This window comes from Rhea americana, unplaced genomic scaffold (genome assembly GCF_003343005.1).
Source record: "Rhea americana isolate MKP2758 unplaced genomic scaffold, rheAme1 scaffold_29, whole genome shotgun sequence".
NCBI classification, from domain to species: Eukaryota; Metazoa; Chordata; class Aves; order Rheiformes; family Rheidae; genus Rhea; species Rhea americana.
Genome location: NW_028186412.1, coordinates 5,728,277 through 5,748,150, shown reverse-complemented (window position 1 = coordinate 5,748,150; position 19,874 = coordinate 5,728,277). Strand labels below are relative to the sequence as shown.

The following is a 19,874-nucleotide window of genomic DNA, read 5'->3' as shown; positions in this document are numbered from 1 at the left end:
ATTTCAGCTGGTAAAAATACCCATCCATCACAGTAAGGAGTTAAAAATAAGAAAGATAATAGAGAAATCTAAAAGTGGAGGTTTCCATTTCGTTACTTAASTATTGTGGTGGCTTTCCTTAAGTTCTTAAGGTTTTGAAGGAGGTAGCGTGTCTGATAAACAAGACTAGACGAACAGCATTTGGATTTGCTGGTAAATCTTGAGCTATTAGTACATTAACAACATTTTGAAAAGCACCACCTTTTGCATGCTCAAAACTACAGCCAAATGAGGTGAAGTGACATCTTAAATAATCAGTTTTCTCACTTAAGGCTTTCTTAAATCAACAYTTTCCAGAATGTAAACTATTTTATAGATCAGCTAGTTTTATCTTTGTATGTTTGTAGAGTCCCAATCACATTTTAACAGGAAAAAAAAATGAATAGGAAAGTAAAAGAGACTCCGTGGACAGAAACATGGCCCAGCGCTGGACATTTTGCTGGATGCTGGCGGCAATGTCTTTAGCCAGAAGGCTTTAGGAAGAGAGACATGGGTAACTGGCAACAAGAAAACCCGCCCCCTGTGCAGCCCATCTTATAAGTGTTTGGGAATAATTCTCCGTGTTTAATTTTCTAGTATCAAGGGGTTGTCTGCATGTAGTAGAAAAGCTTTTGTCTTTTCCTCATATAAGCTCTTGATCTATTCTTTTTTCTTCCTTTCATTTTGCTTAATGAGGTTTATGCAACTGTCATCACTTCCACATCTGTTCTGCCCTCACTGAAAACGTGTAATCTCATGGGCAATACTGGAAGTTGGGTGCATGCACTGAAAAGAGAAAAGATCCATCAGTAATTTAATTACTGCCTATGGTTACTCCTACTGAAATAGTAATACTGATTTTTTTTTCCCTTTAAACAGAGGGTAAATGGATCTATCACTCCAGAGGCTATAGAAAGGATGTTCTATGTTTTGGCACACTGTAGAAGTTAGCCACATTCAAAGTGGCAAAATTCAGAATATTTAGATATCTAAAAATTCCTTTAGATTGTTTTTTTATGCCACTGATAATGTAGAATTGTTGATTATCAAATGCCTTTCCCAGTGTATTTTTTTTTGTATTCTAGGAGAATATTACTAATTTTTCAGTTTGARTGGGATTTTTTGTTCAGTTTCTTAGTTCTATTTCTAGTTTTAACTATCCTTTTTATTAATCTCAGTAGTTCTTTCACTCCATGTACTGAGAAATGTGTATCTAACTTATCTGCTCAAGAAATCTTCATTTTATTCTAATCATTCTATTAATTTTAATACTTTTTGTTGGGTTTTTCTGGAAAAACTTCTTTCTTTTTGCTGTTAATATTTTACATTTTCTATATCCTAACTGTTCTGTGTAGTTTCTTAGCAGCAGTGCAGAGAGCAACCCCTTTGCCCATTACTGTTACAGTTACTAAAACAAGTAGAAATGAATTAAATGTTGGTACAATAAATTCCATCTAGCAATTGGGCAAGGGTAGTCTAAAATATATGTTTCATTAATCAGTCTAGAAGTCACAAAGATGTACATAGTGGATTCTTGGAGGGAAAAAAGTTTTTCGGCAGAGGTGGAAATAAACCTTTTGAGGCAATATCAACAGCCCACCTGCTGATACAGCTGGGGAAAAAAAAGATGAGCTTTTGTGCACATAATTCTGCTTCCTGAGTAAAATTCTACTTGTTCATCTTCATGAGTGCCTAATTTGAGAAATAATTTGAGAACTAGAGTCAACTGGCTAGTGACAAAGATAGTGTCTTTGTCATTTGTTTATGGAAGAACAGGTTCCTGTGTGGCTGTGCTTCACACGTCTGATTTAAGAGATAACCTCTATTGATTTTTCAGGTTAAGTATTACAAACCATAAAGTGTTCATAGGGTCTTTGTAGAGCTTTATTAGCTAGGACTGTTCTTGTTATTAGATTATTCGTATCTGTGTGGTATCCTGTATCTCTGTAATAATACAAGGCACTAAGGGAGCATTTTACAAAGATGCTTAAGACTATATCTCACATACACATCTAAAATATTGGATTGTAGTTGTGTCAATTGAACATGATAATTATCTGTTTGTAGTTATGCATGACCCTTGAAAAGGAAATCTTTTGTATCTGTTTTATCAACTTCTAACAATTCCTCATCAGAGTTCTGCTTAAGATTGTGAATCCAGGAAGCAAACAATGGAAAAGAATACTATTTTAAACTCCTAATTTATAGACTTTTTTTCAGACGTCTATTGAATGCATACTTCAAACTGATTCTAAAATAAAAGAACTGTGAAAATAGTAATTGCATCAGTGTTGGAATATTTATGGACAACATTATTGCATATTGCTTTCATTTAGATATTTGTAATGTCAGTGGAAGGACAGAACATTCCAGTTGGTGTCTTCCCTACAGCACCTGTTGAGAAACAGAATCATGCTGCAAGAATTATACAGAGGTGTTGGAAAAGCTGTATTGTAAGTCGAAAGTACTGCTTTGTTTTTAATTATTATGTGATTCCGAAAGTACTGCTTTGTTTTTAATTATTATGTGATTCCAGAGATACTGCGTCTTTCTCTTTGTTAAATCCTTCTCTTTGTTAAACCAAAATGACAATGAATTCTCTGCCAAGAGAGAGAATTTCTCCAATGTGATCTTACTTCCACCATTACAAATGTCTGCAATCTCTAAGAGGTGATTCTGACTCTTAATAGGTGATTAACAGTGAACAGAAGCATATTGTGATATATTCTGTAGACATAYATAATACTGTATTTATTGTATATTGTAACAGTGTGCAGAGATGTATGTGATGGTTTTATATTGACTTATCAAAAGCAAGGGAGTTTCCACACCACGAATCTGTTCTGGGTGAGCCTTTGTCTTTCCCTTCAGCTTTGCCTTGTGTTCTCTCTTCTTTTATCTCCCACAAATTTTTGTATATATCCTGTTTCTTTTCTGGCTCTAGGCTCTACCACCAGTGTCTGCTCGTCTTTTTTTCTTAAGGCCAGAAGGCTTTCCTAAGACTCTTTTTTCTTGCTATCCTGCTCTTTATTCCTTCTTGCTTATCCTTTTCACCTCTTAAGTTTGCAACCTTGCTCCTCTTTTCCCCCCATTAAGTGATTTTATCACTGTCCTGTCTTTCTAAGTACACATGAACAATACTCTACCTTTTACTTAGAGTCTTTGAATTCAACTTTAGTTTTTAATTTACTTTATCTATATTAATTCCATAGAAGATCTCAGTGTTCTGACCAAATTACAAAATTCTGTTTATTGGCATTATATCCATTGTTAGGAACTCACTGACAAGGATCAAGGAAGAGAAGAAAATAATCTTAAAACTCAGGTCACTTATCCTAATTTTTGCATTGCAGTGTTCTAGAACATTGCTGCTCACCTACTGATGAACACATACCAGCAGTGTTTTTTCTTGTGTTTTGTACTCTTCTCTTCTGTAGTAGTCCATGGCACGTGGATAAGTATCTTTTGCAAGGGCTTCAAATTCAGAGGAACAGCCCTCATCAGGAGAAGGACAGTGATATATTACTGGAGGAAAATGCATCTTCAAGAGCCATGAGTAGTTAATGATGGCTGGAAAAGGAAGGATCTGGACAGGATGACCTGATCTTACCAAAAATAATTTTTAAAACGTTGGGTAGTATTAACAAATTGTTTTTAGACATAGCTTTGTAAATCTAAGCTGGAGAAGAAAAGCTGAGTTTTACTAAGTGATCTATCAGTAAGCTGTAATAAGCTGATGGATTTAGGTGCAGTCTTTCAACATACTTTCTAATTAAGAAATCAGAAGATTGTACTTTTATACTGATTGCATTTCCCTCTTAAATGCTTTTTCATTTTTATCTTATTCTAATGTTAGTGGAAACTATTTCTTACAATGTCTTTAGTTTCTCTTAGATAAATACAATTTATTAGACCATTTCAAAGATAGTGCCTCAATTCATCTTAAATTCTGTAAGGTTGGGTGTGGGAAAATCCATTTGCAGCTATTTTCCAAAACTGGAAAATACAAAGACTATGGCTTTCTTAGTATCTTTGCACTTCTCTGCAGGATGTGCGTATATTTCAATACTACAAAGAACTAATCAGCTTTAAAGGAGCAGGGGATCCTCGTCTTCTGATGAAGTGTATTGACCCTCGGGAGGTAAGGGCTATACTTACTGATGTATAACTGTTCAAGTTACACAAAACAGTGTGAAATAAGATACTTATGTTTGAATCTTAGCTTTTCTCAATGTTCTTTATTTGTGATACAGTGTTGTAAAATGAGGCTCATTTCAGTATTTTAAATCAAACAGCATTTTTGGTTGCACCCTGTTTTTTTCTGAGTCCCACAGTCTGGATGTGTTGTGAGTTTGAACACAATTGAAACTGTGGTCCAAGGCAGAACTGAGCTGAACATCAAAAACATAAACAAAACAGATGTGAAAAAAGAAAGGAGGAGACTAAACATATAGAAATCAGTTGTCTTCTAGAAGTAAATATAAGGACAGCAGTTCATTTCTTGCAAGCTATTTGAAAGCTGATAATTATAAAAGCAGTTATAGACTGACCAAGCTGACTTCCTGTGTACTTACTGATGAGAGACTATAGATGGCATTTTCCTTAAGTAGCTTTCTGTTTGCTAGAAAGCTCATTATATTTTGATATTTTCTGGTTTCTCTAGTAGACTAGGGGCCTAAGAGGGGCCCAAGCCTGATCAAGAGCCTATTTTTGCAGATATTACCAAGTAATTGAAACAGTATTCAGAGTCGTATACTGGAATTAATTTATAATGAAACTTAGAAAATCAATTATCTGAAAAGTATGTTTTGGCATGCAGGGCTAGATGTGTTTCTGCTTCCATTTGTGGTCTCTCTGCTTAGACTGGATTTTAAGATAAAGCAAACATCACAGATGCGATTGGAAAGGAAGGTCCAAAGAGCTTTGCCCCTATATTTCTTCTTTCTGAGATCTGCAATTAATAAATACAGAGACATAAAATAGCTTTATTTAAATAACACAGTGTTTATTTTTAATAGCAAGAATTTGTAACAAAATGGAAAGCCTCTTAAGTATAATTAAGACTGGAATTCAGCTGCAGATTCAGACACCTAATTAAAGTATCTGTGTGGTATTGGGTAATTGCACTGTCATTATAGTCAGTGCAGGTTTGGGAAGTACAGTTGGCAGAACCTGGAAAGTGACTCATTTTGTCAAAAAATTGACAATACTTGGTCAACTGAATTGCTCTCTAAACTCCACTGGTGGTATCAAGTAGCTCCCCATTGACTGGCTACCTCAGGGCCTAGTTCACATGTAGACAACTTCATCTAGGTATAAAAATTTAGAGTCTGAATCTGGATCCAGATCTTGCTATAATCGTCTGTACTTATACGAAACTTACAGATCCTAGCGTCACAGAACTGCTCTCTATCTGTCGGGATTCATTGTTCTTCCTAGCTGGTTCTCTGTTTTTCACCTTGTGATTCAGGGACTGATTTTTGTACAACCCCAAATTCCTCTTCCTGCTTGGTTGCCTTCCCAAGAAGAGTTACCTTTTCAGAGTGAAGAATTAAATTTTGGAACTTACTGACACACATTTTTGTAGATGTACAAGATAGAAATGGGTTTAAAAAGAGATTAGTTAGATCCAGAGAAGGTAGGTCCATTTGTGATTATTAAATATGTTGGTTTAGATGCATCTGCTGGCTCAGTATGTTCCTGGATGCTAGAAGGTGGGAGGGCAGTCACTCTAAGAAATTATTTCTGCAATAATTTCTTCTGTTTTCTCCTAAGCATCTGAGAATGGGAGAGGGTATTTTGCAAGGTGGAATTTTATATTTGCATTACCAAAATGTCTCTGAACAAACCTCTTAGAAGATCAGGAGCTAAAAATGGCAGAATTCTCCAATTCTSTCATTGCTGTAGAAGTTATGACATCTTTGGTAAGGAATGGACATATCTGGAGGGGAAATGGCCCAGGGAAAATAATTCAAGCAATTAAAATTTGCTGAGATGAAAAATTCGTTGCTTACATGAGGTCATCCTCTTGGTTGCAGGCAGCAGAACCCCACCCAAGTACTGGATCTCTGTTGGTGCCTGGGATCCAACTGTCTAGCTAATACTGTATTCAGCATGTGTACTGAGAGATTGTAAGCTTAACTTTACTTTCAATAAGTAAATTATGTAGTTGTTCATAACTGTTCCTGTCTTAATTTCTCAGTAGGATGGAACCATTGTAGATTATTGCTTTTCTACTTGCAGGCAGAGTTACTGGATGTTGCAGCAGGTGCTTTCATCAAATTCAGACTAGGTGGTGTAAGTATCATTTTGCAGTATGTGATGTTCACTGTGGTATTGATTCTGATGCAAAGAAAGTATTAAGCATATTTGTATAAAATAAATGTATTCAAATAAACAAGCCAAGGTAGACTAAAACTAGATTACTAAATTATTGAATTAAGCACCTAAGAAAAGCAATCTGTATTTCTGCAGTTCTTGTCAGTCTCATTGACCTAGAGGTTAATGGCCAGTCTGCTTTTACTAAGAGTACAGCTCAGGTTATCTTTTTTAAGTTGATGTCAGTGGAACAAACTTCTTATGGCAGATTTTTAATGGCCAGATTTATTCCACCTGCCTTCAGTCATATAGCTGAGATACGTTGGCAAAGAGGACAGTTGTTCAAGGTTCCTGTATAGTCAACAGGAAGAAATTGTTATTTTGAGAGGACAATTAACATTTTAGCTGTGGTAAATTGCTCTGTGGAAGTGACTTTCCAGCTCTGTTAACTGTAGAGGGAGTCTGTGGTGCGTAGGCTCTGATTTAGAATCTTACTACAGCAAGGTTTGAAAAATAGTACATAAATGCTTAAATAGTCTTTTAGTTGAAATGTCTTGGTATATGTGTGTGCTTAGATTTAGGCATAAAATACTTGTACTCTTGAAGTACAAATATTGCCCAGCTGTCTGACTGACTGTTTCTGCTAAATTTCTTCTTCTGTAATTATTTCATTCCTCTTCCAGACCTTCTTCTCTTTATTTAACACTGCCTCATAAATGAAACATCATTAATGCACATCATGTCAATTCTAAATGATACTAGTGAAGCATTAAACACTACTTAGCCTTCTATTCAGGTTAGAGGTCAGGGTGCYAGTTTTACTACTTACAAGATGATCCTCTTTAGTAAATCAGTGTGAAGTAAAGAGTATGAGGATGGGAATTTCAGAGTCAACTTATCCCTCAGCAGCTGCTGGCACCATAACGAATATAAAAAGGAAGAAGGTTATTTTAACAAGGTATGTCCCATCATTCTGAATTGTTAGTGATATTTTTAGGTTCCCTTTCCACAGGGTTCATGGATGGGTTCCACAGGAACCTTTTCCTCAGGTTTCACTGAGAGAAGTGAGTGTGATTACCTGTCATCAAAATAATTTCCATCAAAAGTGATTGGTAGTGGGTGGTAATACCTGATGTAATTATCAATGACTCCTGTGATTTTCAAATTATTCTCCATTCTCTACATGCTATTTCTCACAAAGGGTTTTCTAAGACATCTAGCAAGAATACTGGGATARCAGCATGGGTGGAACATTTCCATTTTCTTTCTTATTAGCAAGACAAGGACTGAACGATGGAATCAAGACTTTTAGTGTGTTTTCTGAGACCATGTTACATAGACCAATGTTTGCTGGGCAATTACAGTAATTTTAACAGAAGTTAGATTGATTCAGTTGTATAGTTACTGAGTGCAGTTATACAATAAATCACTTGGCAGTTCGATCGACTGAGTTTTAAAGAAACCCAAAGAATTTATTGCTGTTTTAACAAACTGTTATACATACGGGTGTATCCTCTTTTAATCGTTAATAAAGTCTATTTAATTACCAAATATAATTTCTGCATATATGGAATTCATATCTGAGCTTATAATAAACTTTCAGTTCTGAAATTCCAACTTCTAAAAAGCCAGCTCATGTTCTAACATAGTATTTCTCTACAGGCTAATTTTCCTCCAAATATTTATTACAAAATATTCACTCATAGACCTATTGTGGACATGTGTGCCAGCAGCCCTAAAGACTATACAAAACCAAACCCCAAGCAGCTGTTACAAGAAAGGATTCTTGGAAAGGTCTGGAAGGATGATGGCAGTGGCTGGTACAAGCGTATAGAGAACAATGGTTGGAGACTTCTTTCCRTCAGAGTAAGCAAAGAAAAGCAAATTATTTTTCCCTAATACATTAACTCATCTTTTTCCTCACAGTTGCTGCACGTGTGAGCTGAAACCTTATTCACATAGTCCATATATCAAATCACCATAGACAAGATCTTGGTTGTCATTTTATTTAATGACTGAAGGTCTACATTATTTGTAATACATTCTTCCTAACTTAGTCATTGAATATCATCCTGACTAAGAATGTGTTTAAATAGCTCTGAGTACTATCCCRCAAGACCTTGTCAGCTATGAAATAGACCTAGTTGTAAAGATACAGTATAGTGCTTAAATAAGAACAATGAAATGAAACACTCTGTTGCATTAACTCTTAACTATGTTTAGATTAACAGTTAATAAAATACATTATTTGTGGCAAAATTTGGGATTGATAAACATACTTCTATAGTAAAGACTTTTTATAGTGTATGGTATAAAAAAGTAGAAAATTGCAGCATCAAATTATGTTAAAATAATGGGGCATTTTTTAAATTCTGGAAACAATTGTATCTTTGGCAGTATTTCTTCAAGATGAAATGTCTGCACAAAGACAGTGTTCTAGTAGTAATTTGACCTGAAGAATGTTTAACCAAATAGTTTTCTTGAGTGTTATCTACCTAAAAGTTTAAGGGTGGCTACTTACTGTCTGATACTGCAGGGAAGTGAAACATTTCTGTTGAACTGTTGTGCTTCCCTAGTTCTGACGCTAACCTAACCTAGGTGTAGTTAGAGCAATTATTCTTAGCCCCTAAGGATTTCATAAMAAAAAAAAAAAAAAAAAAGTGTACCATCTTGTGGAGTGTTAACAGACTGCTTTTCATTTACGTTTACATAGAATTTAAACTTGGGGTATTATTTTCTGGCTGTATTTCTCACCATTTGAGTTTTTCTGTGGATTCAGACAGAGCTTCCTGTGCTTCATTTTATGCCCATTGCCTCTTGTCCTGTCACTGAGCATCACTGAAAAGAGTCTGGCCCCATCCTTTTTACATCCTCCCTTCAGATATTTATATACATAAGATCCCTCCCTCAGTCTTCTCTTCTCCAGGCTGAGCAGTCCCAACTCTCTCAGCCTTTGCTTATATGGGAGATGCTCCAATCCCTTAATCATGTTTGTAGTCGTTCGCTGAACTCGCTCCAGTATGTCCATGTCTCTCTTTCTTACACTGGGGAGCCCAGAACTGGATACAGAACTCCAGAGGTGGCAGATTTTGTGCAGATGGAACAATGGTAGTTGAATTTGTATTTGTGATAAGACACAGTAGCTTAAAAGATACAAAACAGATTCTAATGAGGCATATTATACTAAGTGTTTAAGTAAAACGTAAAATGGTACATCTATAAACACTGTCAACATAAAAGACCAAAGCATATGACCTATGAGAACATACATGCTAAAGTTTAAAAACATCAGCAATGGTACTCTAATGTAATTCTCTCAATATGTCACATTTACCAACAGTTTTGGAAGACTATAGATCCTATAACAGATGAGGGAAACAAAAAGGCAGAGGAGTTTCATTACTCTAGGATGAAGAGGAAACAAGAAATTGAGAAAAAGCGAAAAAGGAGAAAAATTGAATGGATGAAAAAGATGTGAGTTAATAATACATTTTTCTGACATGTGCGTAGGGKTTTTTTTGTATGTTTAGAACAGTAATTTTGTCATGGCTATTTTCAGAAATAATTAATTTTYCTGCTTAATTAAAAAATATACATGATAAACAAGTTCTGTATCAAGTCATACTGAATATTATTTGAGCTACTCTCATTGTGAGCAAAGCTACTCTGGGTTTCTGTTAATGAAATGACACTACAACTATACATCTGGTCCTTTGGGCCCCAGCCAGAGAAAAGCAACATTATTCCAAGTTGTATTACCTCTCTCTGTGGATTTCCCTGTTGATATTTGACAGCGCTGCAGAGATGTTGTGACAGAAGAACATAAAAACTGCTTTCTGGACTTGTGTGGAAATTCCATAGATAAATGCCCTCTTCATGTAGCTTACCAACACCATCATCATATGAAAATCTAAGCACCTAGTCTAAAATTAAGTGCCTAGCCTTCCTCAGTTATCAGTGAATAAAAATAGGCATGTCCAAGGAATGATTCAGCCCCTCCTTAGTTCTTTGGTATGTTGACTGTTAGAGAGGTTGAGTTCCTAGGTAGGACGACTCACTTTCTGAAAACTCGCATCTTTGTTGGCTGTTTATGGATTCTAACTTAGCCTGCTTTAGCTATTAGCTAATATTAGCTTCTAATATTAGACCAAATAAAATTTGCATTTGAAAGCTAAGTGAGCCCTTTATATGGTATTGTACACTTGGTTTTGGAGGCATTTTGGTTTGTGGAATGTCACGTGTTAAATAGCTCTTTAAACAAGGTGTAATGAAAATGATGACCTATGTCTTCTTTATTCACAAACCTAAAATATTATTGGAATGATGTAAAGCTTGTAAAATTTGGGAACTGTTTTTGCCTTGAAGGTGGTATGGAAAGTTGTATCTTTTCTCCTAGGTGACCTCTTCCCTATTATTTCTTGCACTGGAGATTAATTACTTATCTATTTACTGTTTGTTTCCGTTGTTTAATATACATGTTGAATAATGTAGAATGGACAYGAAATTTTACAAGACTCCACGAGTGAAAGGGCAGGAAATGTAAATACTTGTTTAGCATGAAAAGTAAGACCTGACTCATTTCAGGATGCTGTGTTTCAAACCAGAAAGCAGAGTTTAAACCAGAAAGGTTGGTGGTGATAATGTTGAAATGAAATCCAGCAGAATGATTATGGATATATTCTATGTACATTAGTTTATTCCTAGTGGCTCATAAGGCTATTCTATATCTGTGAAATAAAACAAATCTTTCCTATAAGAGATGCAGTGCTGCAATACTGAGTGAGTTTGTAGAGTAGTTCTTAGTCCAGCTGTARTCGTTCAGTAGAGCGTAAGCATGTGTGTTTGATCTACTGAGCTCTTATTACAAAGTGTAGCACAGATAATTACCACTGATAGGCGCAATCATTTTTGTTTAAAGACTGGCAGCTAAATTTTACTAATATTTTAATAAGTTTAAAAAAAACAGAAACTAGTTTCTGAGGCTTTATCTACATCAGTGTTTTAGCTCTAGGCACCTGTATGCTTTTGAAGCAAATCACCCAATCCTCATCACCTACCACGTGCTAGTTTGGGTCATGGAGCAGCTTTGATATGTGGAAATTAGATTCCCTTTGGAAAAGAAGACACGATGCAAATATTTGGTTAATATTCTCCCAACACCTGTTGAGATTACAGAGGTGCAAACCAATGAGCTCCCTGTACCACTGCTAGGTCCCTGGCTGGTATCAAGTATGTATGTGCCAAAAGAGTGTTTTCAAACCATTAAGCATATATATGGACCTTGATATGCTGCTATATGGTGAAATTATGTCTTTGTCTTCATTTAGCTGTTAACGATTAGCTTTCAACTTTTTGCAGTTTGCTCCTTCCACTGATCTCTCTATTGCTTCAGTGTCTTTTCCCTTTTTTACTCAGCCTGCCTTCTCTTGCTCTACCCCCTTGCTTTTTACTTTCTCTTTTCTTTTGTCCGTTTTTACTGCCTCTCTGCCCCTGCCACAGGCATACTTACCAGCTGTCCGCTTCCCTCCCTTTCCATCTATTTTTCCTCTGACACTTCAGAGGACACCAGTTTGGTGCCACGTGGGCCTCCAAGAAATGACCCTGTTGTTCAGCCTGTGCTGTAGAAAGGGCCAAAAGCTTCTTTGATAGCAGGATATGCTGGTGGTATTGTCAGGAGATTGACAACCTCATGATTGCTACCAGGTGCGGAAAGGTCTGCCTTCATGTGATGAAGACCATCTTAAAGATCAGGGTCTATAGCTGTACTGTGTTGCAGGAGATGGTGGCAGATGTGTCTCTACTACAGAGATCTTGAATGGAGCTTTGGGGGGAACATACCTTCACACCCACCATCCTGTTGCTCAGCATGTACTGCCTTGTACTCAGATTTTTTAGCCTTGGTTAAAGCTATGGGCCTTCCCTGCATGTATATTCACTGGGCTGGAGCAGCACGTACAGAGATGACAGCCTGGCTCATGTAGTGTTGGTGGCCCACTGTTAGGGTGGTGGAGTGGTCCATCTGAAGAGGGTGCTTCAGCAAAAAGCCTAGTGACAGGACAACACTCATTTCTCCTGGGAGCTGAGAGAAAGGTGGGTATGGAACAGAAGCTCGTCATACTGGGAGGAAGATACTTCCTTGGCAGGAGGTACCTTTCCATTCTGCAGAGATGCTTCAGTTGGCTAGGCCTCCCTTGCCCTTACAAATCTCCCAGATAAGGTGCAACAGCTAATCACACAAACCTTGTCACAGTTGTGGAGCAGAGATGAGAGGGGATGTTAAACATATGACTGGATATTAAGACAGTTTTTTATTCATCTCAAAACATTTACCACACTGCAAAAAGCTGTAGTCTGGTTCGTCATGTTGTAGCCTGCTCTTGGGCACTGAGCATGATCTTGCCCCTTAGCTTTCCAGGCACACCTGGACACAAATGGTAGCTGTCAGGAGCATCCTCCCATCTTGCAGAGAGCTGAGAGTATACTCACCAAAGAAACTGGTCCTTGCCACTCCAGCTAGGATGGAAAGATTCACCCATATAGGTGTCACCTCACCAATATGGAGGTTATGCAGGGCACAGTAAGTATCCATAATTCGGAGGACTTGAGGAATGTTTCTCTGCACGCTGTTATATGCTGCCCTATCTCACTTTAGGTAACCAAAAGTGCATTCCACTTAACCACGGTGTGCAATAAGGACATTACAGAAAGCGAGAGAGACTCCACCATGATTCTTAAATAAACCCAATAAACCCTAACAGTTTATTGAGGCCTGTGGATAATCAAGTAGTAGTCTTTATGTAACTGCAGCTTTCCTGTGCTGGGCACCATATGGAAATTGCATCCTAACAGAGGTATCCACCTGCTTGTCCCACCCTCACAATTGAAGAGCTGAAAGTGAATGAATGAATGGATGACCATCTCCTGTGTATATTACCTGAGGGTAGAAACTGTGGAGGATGGCCTCAGAAGCCTTGTTATGACTGCCTACTCCAAATTGTTGACTTGAAAGCTGAGAGTTGAGAAGCTCCACAGGGTAAATAGCCAGCTTCTTGAAAACAGATAYGGGTTCCCAAAATTTCATTCAAGGATGATGATACCTGGTGCCAACTCTCAGCAGTGGTTCTCGGCAGTTCCTCCACTGTTAATCATCMTAGGTCCCACTGATAATGGAGTCAGGCAGCCTGTGCTTTTCTCTTTGGCCTAGAACCTCTGATCAACTGCACACTTTATTTGGATTTGTTGCTAGGTAACTTTAATTCAGGTAGACTTAGTATATGGAATAGTTAAGCAGTAATGACTGTCCTAAGCAGCATTAAAAAAAAAAAAAAAAAGTTCTTGCTTCCTGTTTTGTTAGGTATTATGCAGGAAGTTTGTGGGTCACAACAGAAGATCCTACTGCTGCGATCTTAATTCAAAGGGCTGCAGAAGGCATAGTTGACACTGTTGAGAAAGAAGGATCAGACAATGTAATGGACTGGGAAGTRGATGAAATACTGAGATGGACAAATGCACTCAACTATGAGGAGTAAGTATATGCTTGGGATCTTATTTTGGAAGACTTAATCCTTAGTGATAAAGTTTGGTAAAATTCTGTCTAAATGTCGCTACAGAGCCCTGTAGTTCAGTGCATTAGGAGGTATTTCTAAATTCTGACTAAAACAGACCATCAAATAAAACTAAAGATATATTACTTTGTAGGATTTTGTAAATTGCAATGCATTAAATAGAATGTATGTTTGTTTTAATGTGCTTAGGTATATAAGCCAATGGAATAAAACTGCAACAAGCAATTCTTCTGCTAACTGTCAAGGTAAGTGACTATCTCTATAATAGCAGTGAGTTTTCATAAGTACGGTTTAATTTTTAAGATTAATGTAAAAGTAGCAACAAGATTCCTTGTTTTTCTCAGTGACTTTTTTCTGTAACTTACTGAATTTCTAGGTCCGCAATATAAACTCCATAAAAAGTACTGTGTGTATAATTTATCAATCTATTTTTATGGTAGTGAATTAAAATGTGAAATTATGTTTTAATCTAACAATTGAAAAGGGGTGTAAAATTTAGAACTCCAGGAGAAAGTACTTTTGAAAGGCAAATACTTTGTACTGAACTCACTGTAGCTGATCATGATTCAGCATTTAGTTCTAAGGTTCACTGGTTGTCCAGACACAGGAAATGTTCATGTTTGAGACAATAAGCAAATACTAGTCACTCTCATCATAAACTGACACTGTCTGTTTAAAAAAAATTGTCTCTTTCTTTTCACAGTCAAGCATCTTACCCAATTATTGTCATGAACGCTACTCTGTAGCTATATGTAACAAGACAATGAGCAGAATCCCAAGGCCTTACTGGTTGGTAAAGCATACTTTGAAACATGCAACTGTTTCAGTCATCCAGATTTTTGTATACTTTCTAAATTTTTGAATTATTCAGAATAATCACAGTTGTATCTACAGTTTTATTTTAAGCTATGAAAATTTATTAGTTCTTGGGATGATGTAATATGATTTTCATTTATTGTCTTATTGCTGACACCTGGTTTTATTATTGAAGATTGTAATACAACTGCTTATGTACTTAATATATTTTAGAATTAAATTCATTTTGTTCTCTATTGTTCTTTTTGAAGAGCAACAGTCAATCACATGAAGGTAAATGCTGTTCTTCGCAGCACTTRTATTTGGTCTATCCTTTGTACTTCCAGTGTTAGGAAATGTGTGTCATCTTGCATATGACAAAAAAATTGTCACAATGGCCAGACATCAATTTGTTGGAGTGATCTCATAAGTCTTTCAGCAAAGCATTTGGTTCATATCATTCCATGATCACCTTCATACCATGCAAAAATAGAGCATCCTACAAAGGGAAGCCTTAGTTTTCTGTCTAGTGGATGATAAATAATTTTTCAGTAAATTTTGATTAGTTCATAGACATATTTGGAAGACAAATACCAAGTGAGTTATTTATAAATTGGATGTGTTAAATGCACTGCAGCAGCCAATATTCAAAATAAAAGACTTGCTTTATATACTGAACATATTTTACAGCCTCTTTCTCCTATTAAGAAATCCACAAAGCTCCTCAGAACATGCAGCTAATTGGATCACTTGATTACTGAAACATTCATACCTCTAAYAAAGAGTGATTGGACAATGCAATGGGATATAAATGTAAAACGGATTTTTCTGCTTATACTGATTAATTTATCAAAATAATTTTACATACATGTAACTTTTTCAAGCATTATGTAACTTCAAATGCTTTAAGCATGCCTTTAAGTGATGAATAATTCTTTCACAGCAGCAAACAGTATAAAAAGATACACCTGTAATAAACAGSTGTCATACATCTGTATAACATTTGTAATACAGCTACTTCAATGAAAATGAGAAACAATTAGTAAAGTACTAGAGAGACAGGCTGAAAGCCATATTCATTAAGGGCATTTGGAATTAAAAAGAAGAATGCTTGGAAACCTTAAGAAGTAAGGGTGAAAAATATCATAGGAGTAGGAAGGAAAGCAACTGGGAAGAGCAATAGTGCAAATAGGGGGCTCAAAAGCTTAATTTCATGTGTTACATAAAGTAAAATTGGCTAATTTGAACTGAGTGATGACAAAACACCCTATTRCTTTATGTTACCATCATATAGCCTGAGGAGAACCACAGTCCCAAAGGTCTTTGTTATCATTCCATATATAATGTTTACCGTAATGGAATACCTCATATATTGTGGTTACCTTACAAGACCTTGCATGTCAATGACAGAATTAAGATTAAACAGATAAGAGATAGTTATAAACAGATATATGTTACATCGTGATTTGTATCCACAATGGTTTTCRCAGATCTGAATAGACTGATTTAAAAACTGTTTTTAATTAAACAGTAGRGCTGTTAAGGCATCACTTTTAGGCTTAAGTTTCTGTGTTTTGACATAGCCAAGAGGCTTTTACTGTGTATGATCTACCTACATATTATGCAATGTCTAGGCATGTTAACATACCGTATTGACTGATTAGGGAAGTGAGGCAAATCARAAAACAAAAACAAAATCAAATACTGAGCCAGATGATAGTATTCTCATTTAAACTAACATAATTGAAATTGTTTGATGTAATTTAGGACTAATACTGCTGTCTGGAAAAAAAATGGCCAACAAACTATCCTTAATACTTCTCAAAAAGAAAATCAGACTGTATTTTGCTTTTATTTTTTAAAAGTAGAGCAATATTAAGTAAAAAAAAAAGTAGAGCAATACTATTAGATTATGAATCATAATAGCAGAAATCAGCTTGTTATATGAGCAGTCTTAGGTAAAGTTAATTCTCTTTTTTTCTGTCTCCATTTTTCTAACATAAATAGAACTGTCTCTAGCATTTTTGTAAGTTAGTGTTACAAGGATGTGTAACAGGTAGAGGTAAAGATAGAGTTATTTAAAATGTCTAAATTACATTGTAGACTGTCTGACTTGCATTTCAACTCTTCTGCTTAGGCTTCCAGTTTGTTAAATCACAACATGATACATATGAATTGTCCCAGATTCTGCACCATAACTTAAAAAGAACAGCAAGCCTTAGTACCTCACCTATAATAGAAGCAGATTTCRCATCAAGACCAAATGTAACACCAGCAAATACACCTTTTCTTTGAGGAAGAAATTTCTCCAATGGATACAAATTCTAAATGGTAATTTTGCTACTATTCATTTATGTTTTGCTCTACTTTATTGTGATGTGGAGTTACAGTTTCAGCAACAGAAGCTAACTAAACAAGTGTGTCTGAGAGAAAAAAAAGTAAACATCATCTGCATTGTAGTGCCAGCTGCTCTATGAACACAAACAATAGAATCMATTTCTGTTCTAAATCTTATCTGCAATAATTTCTTTTTTCAGAGCACATTTCTTCCTCAGAGCACAGCATAAAGTTTCTGCATAATAGATGGCTAAATTAATACACAAGCTTTACATTGAAAGCTGAAAATTACKGCAAAGTGATAGTGATTTTTAGGCTTATCTCTGCCAGATATTTTCATCTTTAACCTGTTTTGAAAATATCTRTTTACTACATTTCCCAGTCCACTGGTAAACTGTGATTGTTCTGTCCCTCTGTCTAAGACCATTTTCTTTTACTTTTAACAGTCATTCTTAAAGTTCTAGTATGCAAACAGTTTCCCCCAAGTCCAGCCATACGCAAGAGAGCGTTGCTGCCACACAATCTTCCTCCAATGTTTTTTTTTTTTTTTGGCTTTATGTTGTGATATGCTGGGCACCTATCAAAAGAAACACATATACTGTATAACTRGGTTCACTGCCGACTAAACAGAAAGTAGCTGGAGCCTCCTAGCAAGAAAGCCACATCCATTCTTATTTCTGTAAGCATTACTGCCGGGGTAAAACAAATGAGAAAAAACTGAATGCAGAAACTGCTCAGGAAAGCCAAGTTGTAAGGGGATATGTTGTTGCAGTCAGTATCCATTTTAGGGAAGATGAAACCTAAGGACCTTGTCTGGCTGAAGGATAAGCTGTCATTTGTAAGGAGCCATGCAATTCATCTTAAATTTTGCTTAACTGAAGTCTCTGTCTATAATGCAAAATGAAAGAGGAGAGGGGGACTATGGGGTCAAGCAGGCTGAATCCATGGTTGCCCACACTGTTCAATTATCATTTAATTTCTGACTTGTGTTTTGGACAGCATCAGCTTGTTTTCTCCAAGCAATACACAGACTTAGCTTGGGAAACAGTTCATCTGAGGAACCCAGTCCAAAAGGGGATGTGGGTAGCACTGCAGCAAGTTTGGCTCCTTCCAACATGCACAGTCCTCCGACATTGGCCCAGCAGGCTTTATATTCTCAAAACACCCTGAGATAATCTCCTCCTGCCCCCTGTTCATGCAACATGCCACTCAGCAGTATAGAAAGCCAACTGCAGATAAGCTGCAACATCATAGATTTATTTCAGAAACTGACCCTCCCCACACACACATACATGCACTAAGCAATTATGACCTAAGATACTAAGGATGTTGGTAAGATACTACTTCATTATTCTGTCTGACTAGAGTAACTGACTTTTAATTTTTAAATTTTAATTAAGCTGATGTTACTTTCATATTAAAAATTTGCATCAGGTTGAGAGTTATTCCCGATATCTTGGCAAACGACATGGAATGAAAGTCTCAAAAATAATATACTGGTTTAGTCCTGAAGGGCTGTCAGAGTCCAGTACTCTCTGGCCAGCTTCTTTTAGATTCTGCACACGTGGAGAGTGCAGTGTTTAATATAAAAGTTTACTTTGATGATATTTGATGTTATAGGGGATTTTTGATTTAGCAGAGTGATACAGCAATATACTCTAGAAGTGTATACACTTAATAAAATACAGCAATTGCAATGTACAGTTCAACAATATCCAACACAATACCAGTGTTGTTGCCATTAACAGTCTCTATAATATGCTCACCATCACAATGCTGGGCATCGGCAGTCGCCAAGAAGGAACATGTGGATTGAAACCAGCTCAAGCTCATTGCTCGCTTCAAAATTCCTTTCTTTTAGTTGTTCAGGTTTTATACTCTGCATTGGGTTGAACCTCCTATACACTTCCCCAGTGCTRGTCTAGCTAATCTCAGGCAGACATTCACATTCTCTTGATAAAYTCGGGAAGAAACATTTACACCWGTTGATCCATTCAACAGACACAGCTGCTTATCTAACATAGAGGTCACCCCCTGGTCCCCTTTGTGTTGAGATAAAGTCAGTTKTGATTAATKAGCTGCATCCTACACTATTCCTGAAGTTCGTGGGGCACCTCACCCTCTGAGCCTTCTCCCATTGTAGGGGTTATTGGTTAGTCACAAATGCTGAACAAGAACAYGAGACTAAGAGTTTCTCACACCGCAGCATTAAGTTTGGAACGTGCCAATGGGAAGTGCTTATTCGAGCAACTGGCAYGTGTTATTTAGCACTTCCACAGCATGTTGGGGGACTGGAGACAGAGTCAGACTGGAGGACTGAAACTACAACTCTGTATCAAATAATAAGCGTCTTGATAAAAATTTATGCTATGCTGCCTTTCTGGTAAGAAAGGACATTGCCTGAAAGAACAGGAAGGCGAGGATGGAAAATAGGGTATGGAACATGCATACTGCAAGCTTTTGCTATTGTACAACTATGTAATTTCACAGTGTCCTTTGAATGACTGCATGCACATTTAATTACTGATGCTAACTGACATTTAATTATAGATTGTTTAATCAAAGGAATAGAATGACTGGCAGTTTTCTGGGATTTTTCGGGTAAGTTGGGAGAGAGGAGGTACAACTACCTAATTATTATTTGCTGCTTTTGTTATAGTCTGAAATTTGTATGGAACACTTATGGATAAAGTTTCCGAAGCCATCATTCTCTCTCTGCAATAGCTACAGACACCTGAGCGATGCCTACAACTAAATGCCTTATCCTCTTTGAATAAAAATCTCTCTCTATGGGAAATCTGAAGAATTTTCTGTCACAGATGCAGGTAATTTTTGGAAAGA

At 36.5% G+C, this 19,874-nt stretch overlaps 1 protein-coding gene across 3 annotated transcripts; it reads left to right on the top strand.

The window, feature by feature from the left end:
- The first annotated feature begins 1,324 nt into the window (after positions 1–1,324).
- Positions 1,325–19,830, top strand: CUNH11orf65 (chromosome unknown C11orf65 homolog). 3 transcript variants are annotated; one of them, XM_085309061.1, is made up of 9 exons: positions 1,325–2,471; positions 4,067–4,159; positions 6,262–6,315; positions 7,999–8,202; positions 9,677–9,810; positions 13,691–13,861; positions 14,091–14,146; positions 16,834–17,027; positions 19,693–19,830. In XM_085309061.1, the coding sequence occupies exons 1-8, from the start codon at positions 2,364–2,366 to the stop codon at positions 16,989–16,991; spliced, it is 978 nt and encodes a 325-aa protein (XP_085165187.1). In that variant the 5' UTR covers positions 1,325–2,363; the 3' UTR covers positions 16,992–17,027; positions 19,693–19,830. The 3 variants fall into 3 exon arrangements, with proteins under 3 accessions (XP_085165187.1, XP_085165189.1, XP_085165188.1); XM_085309063.1 differs by lacking the exon at positions 16,834–17,027; XM_085309062.1 differs by lacking the exons at positions 16,834–17,027; positions 19,693–19,830 and adding an exon at positions 14,605–14,773.
- Positions 19,831–19,874: the final 44 nt, after the last annotated feature.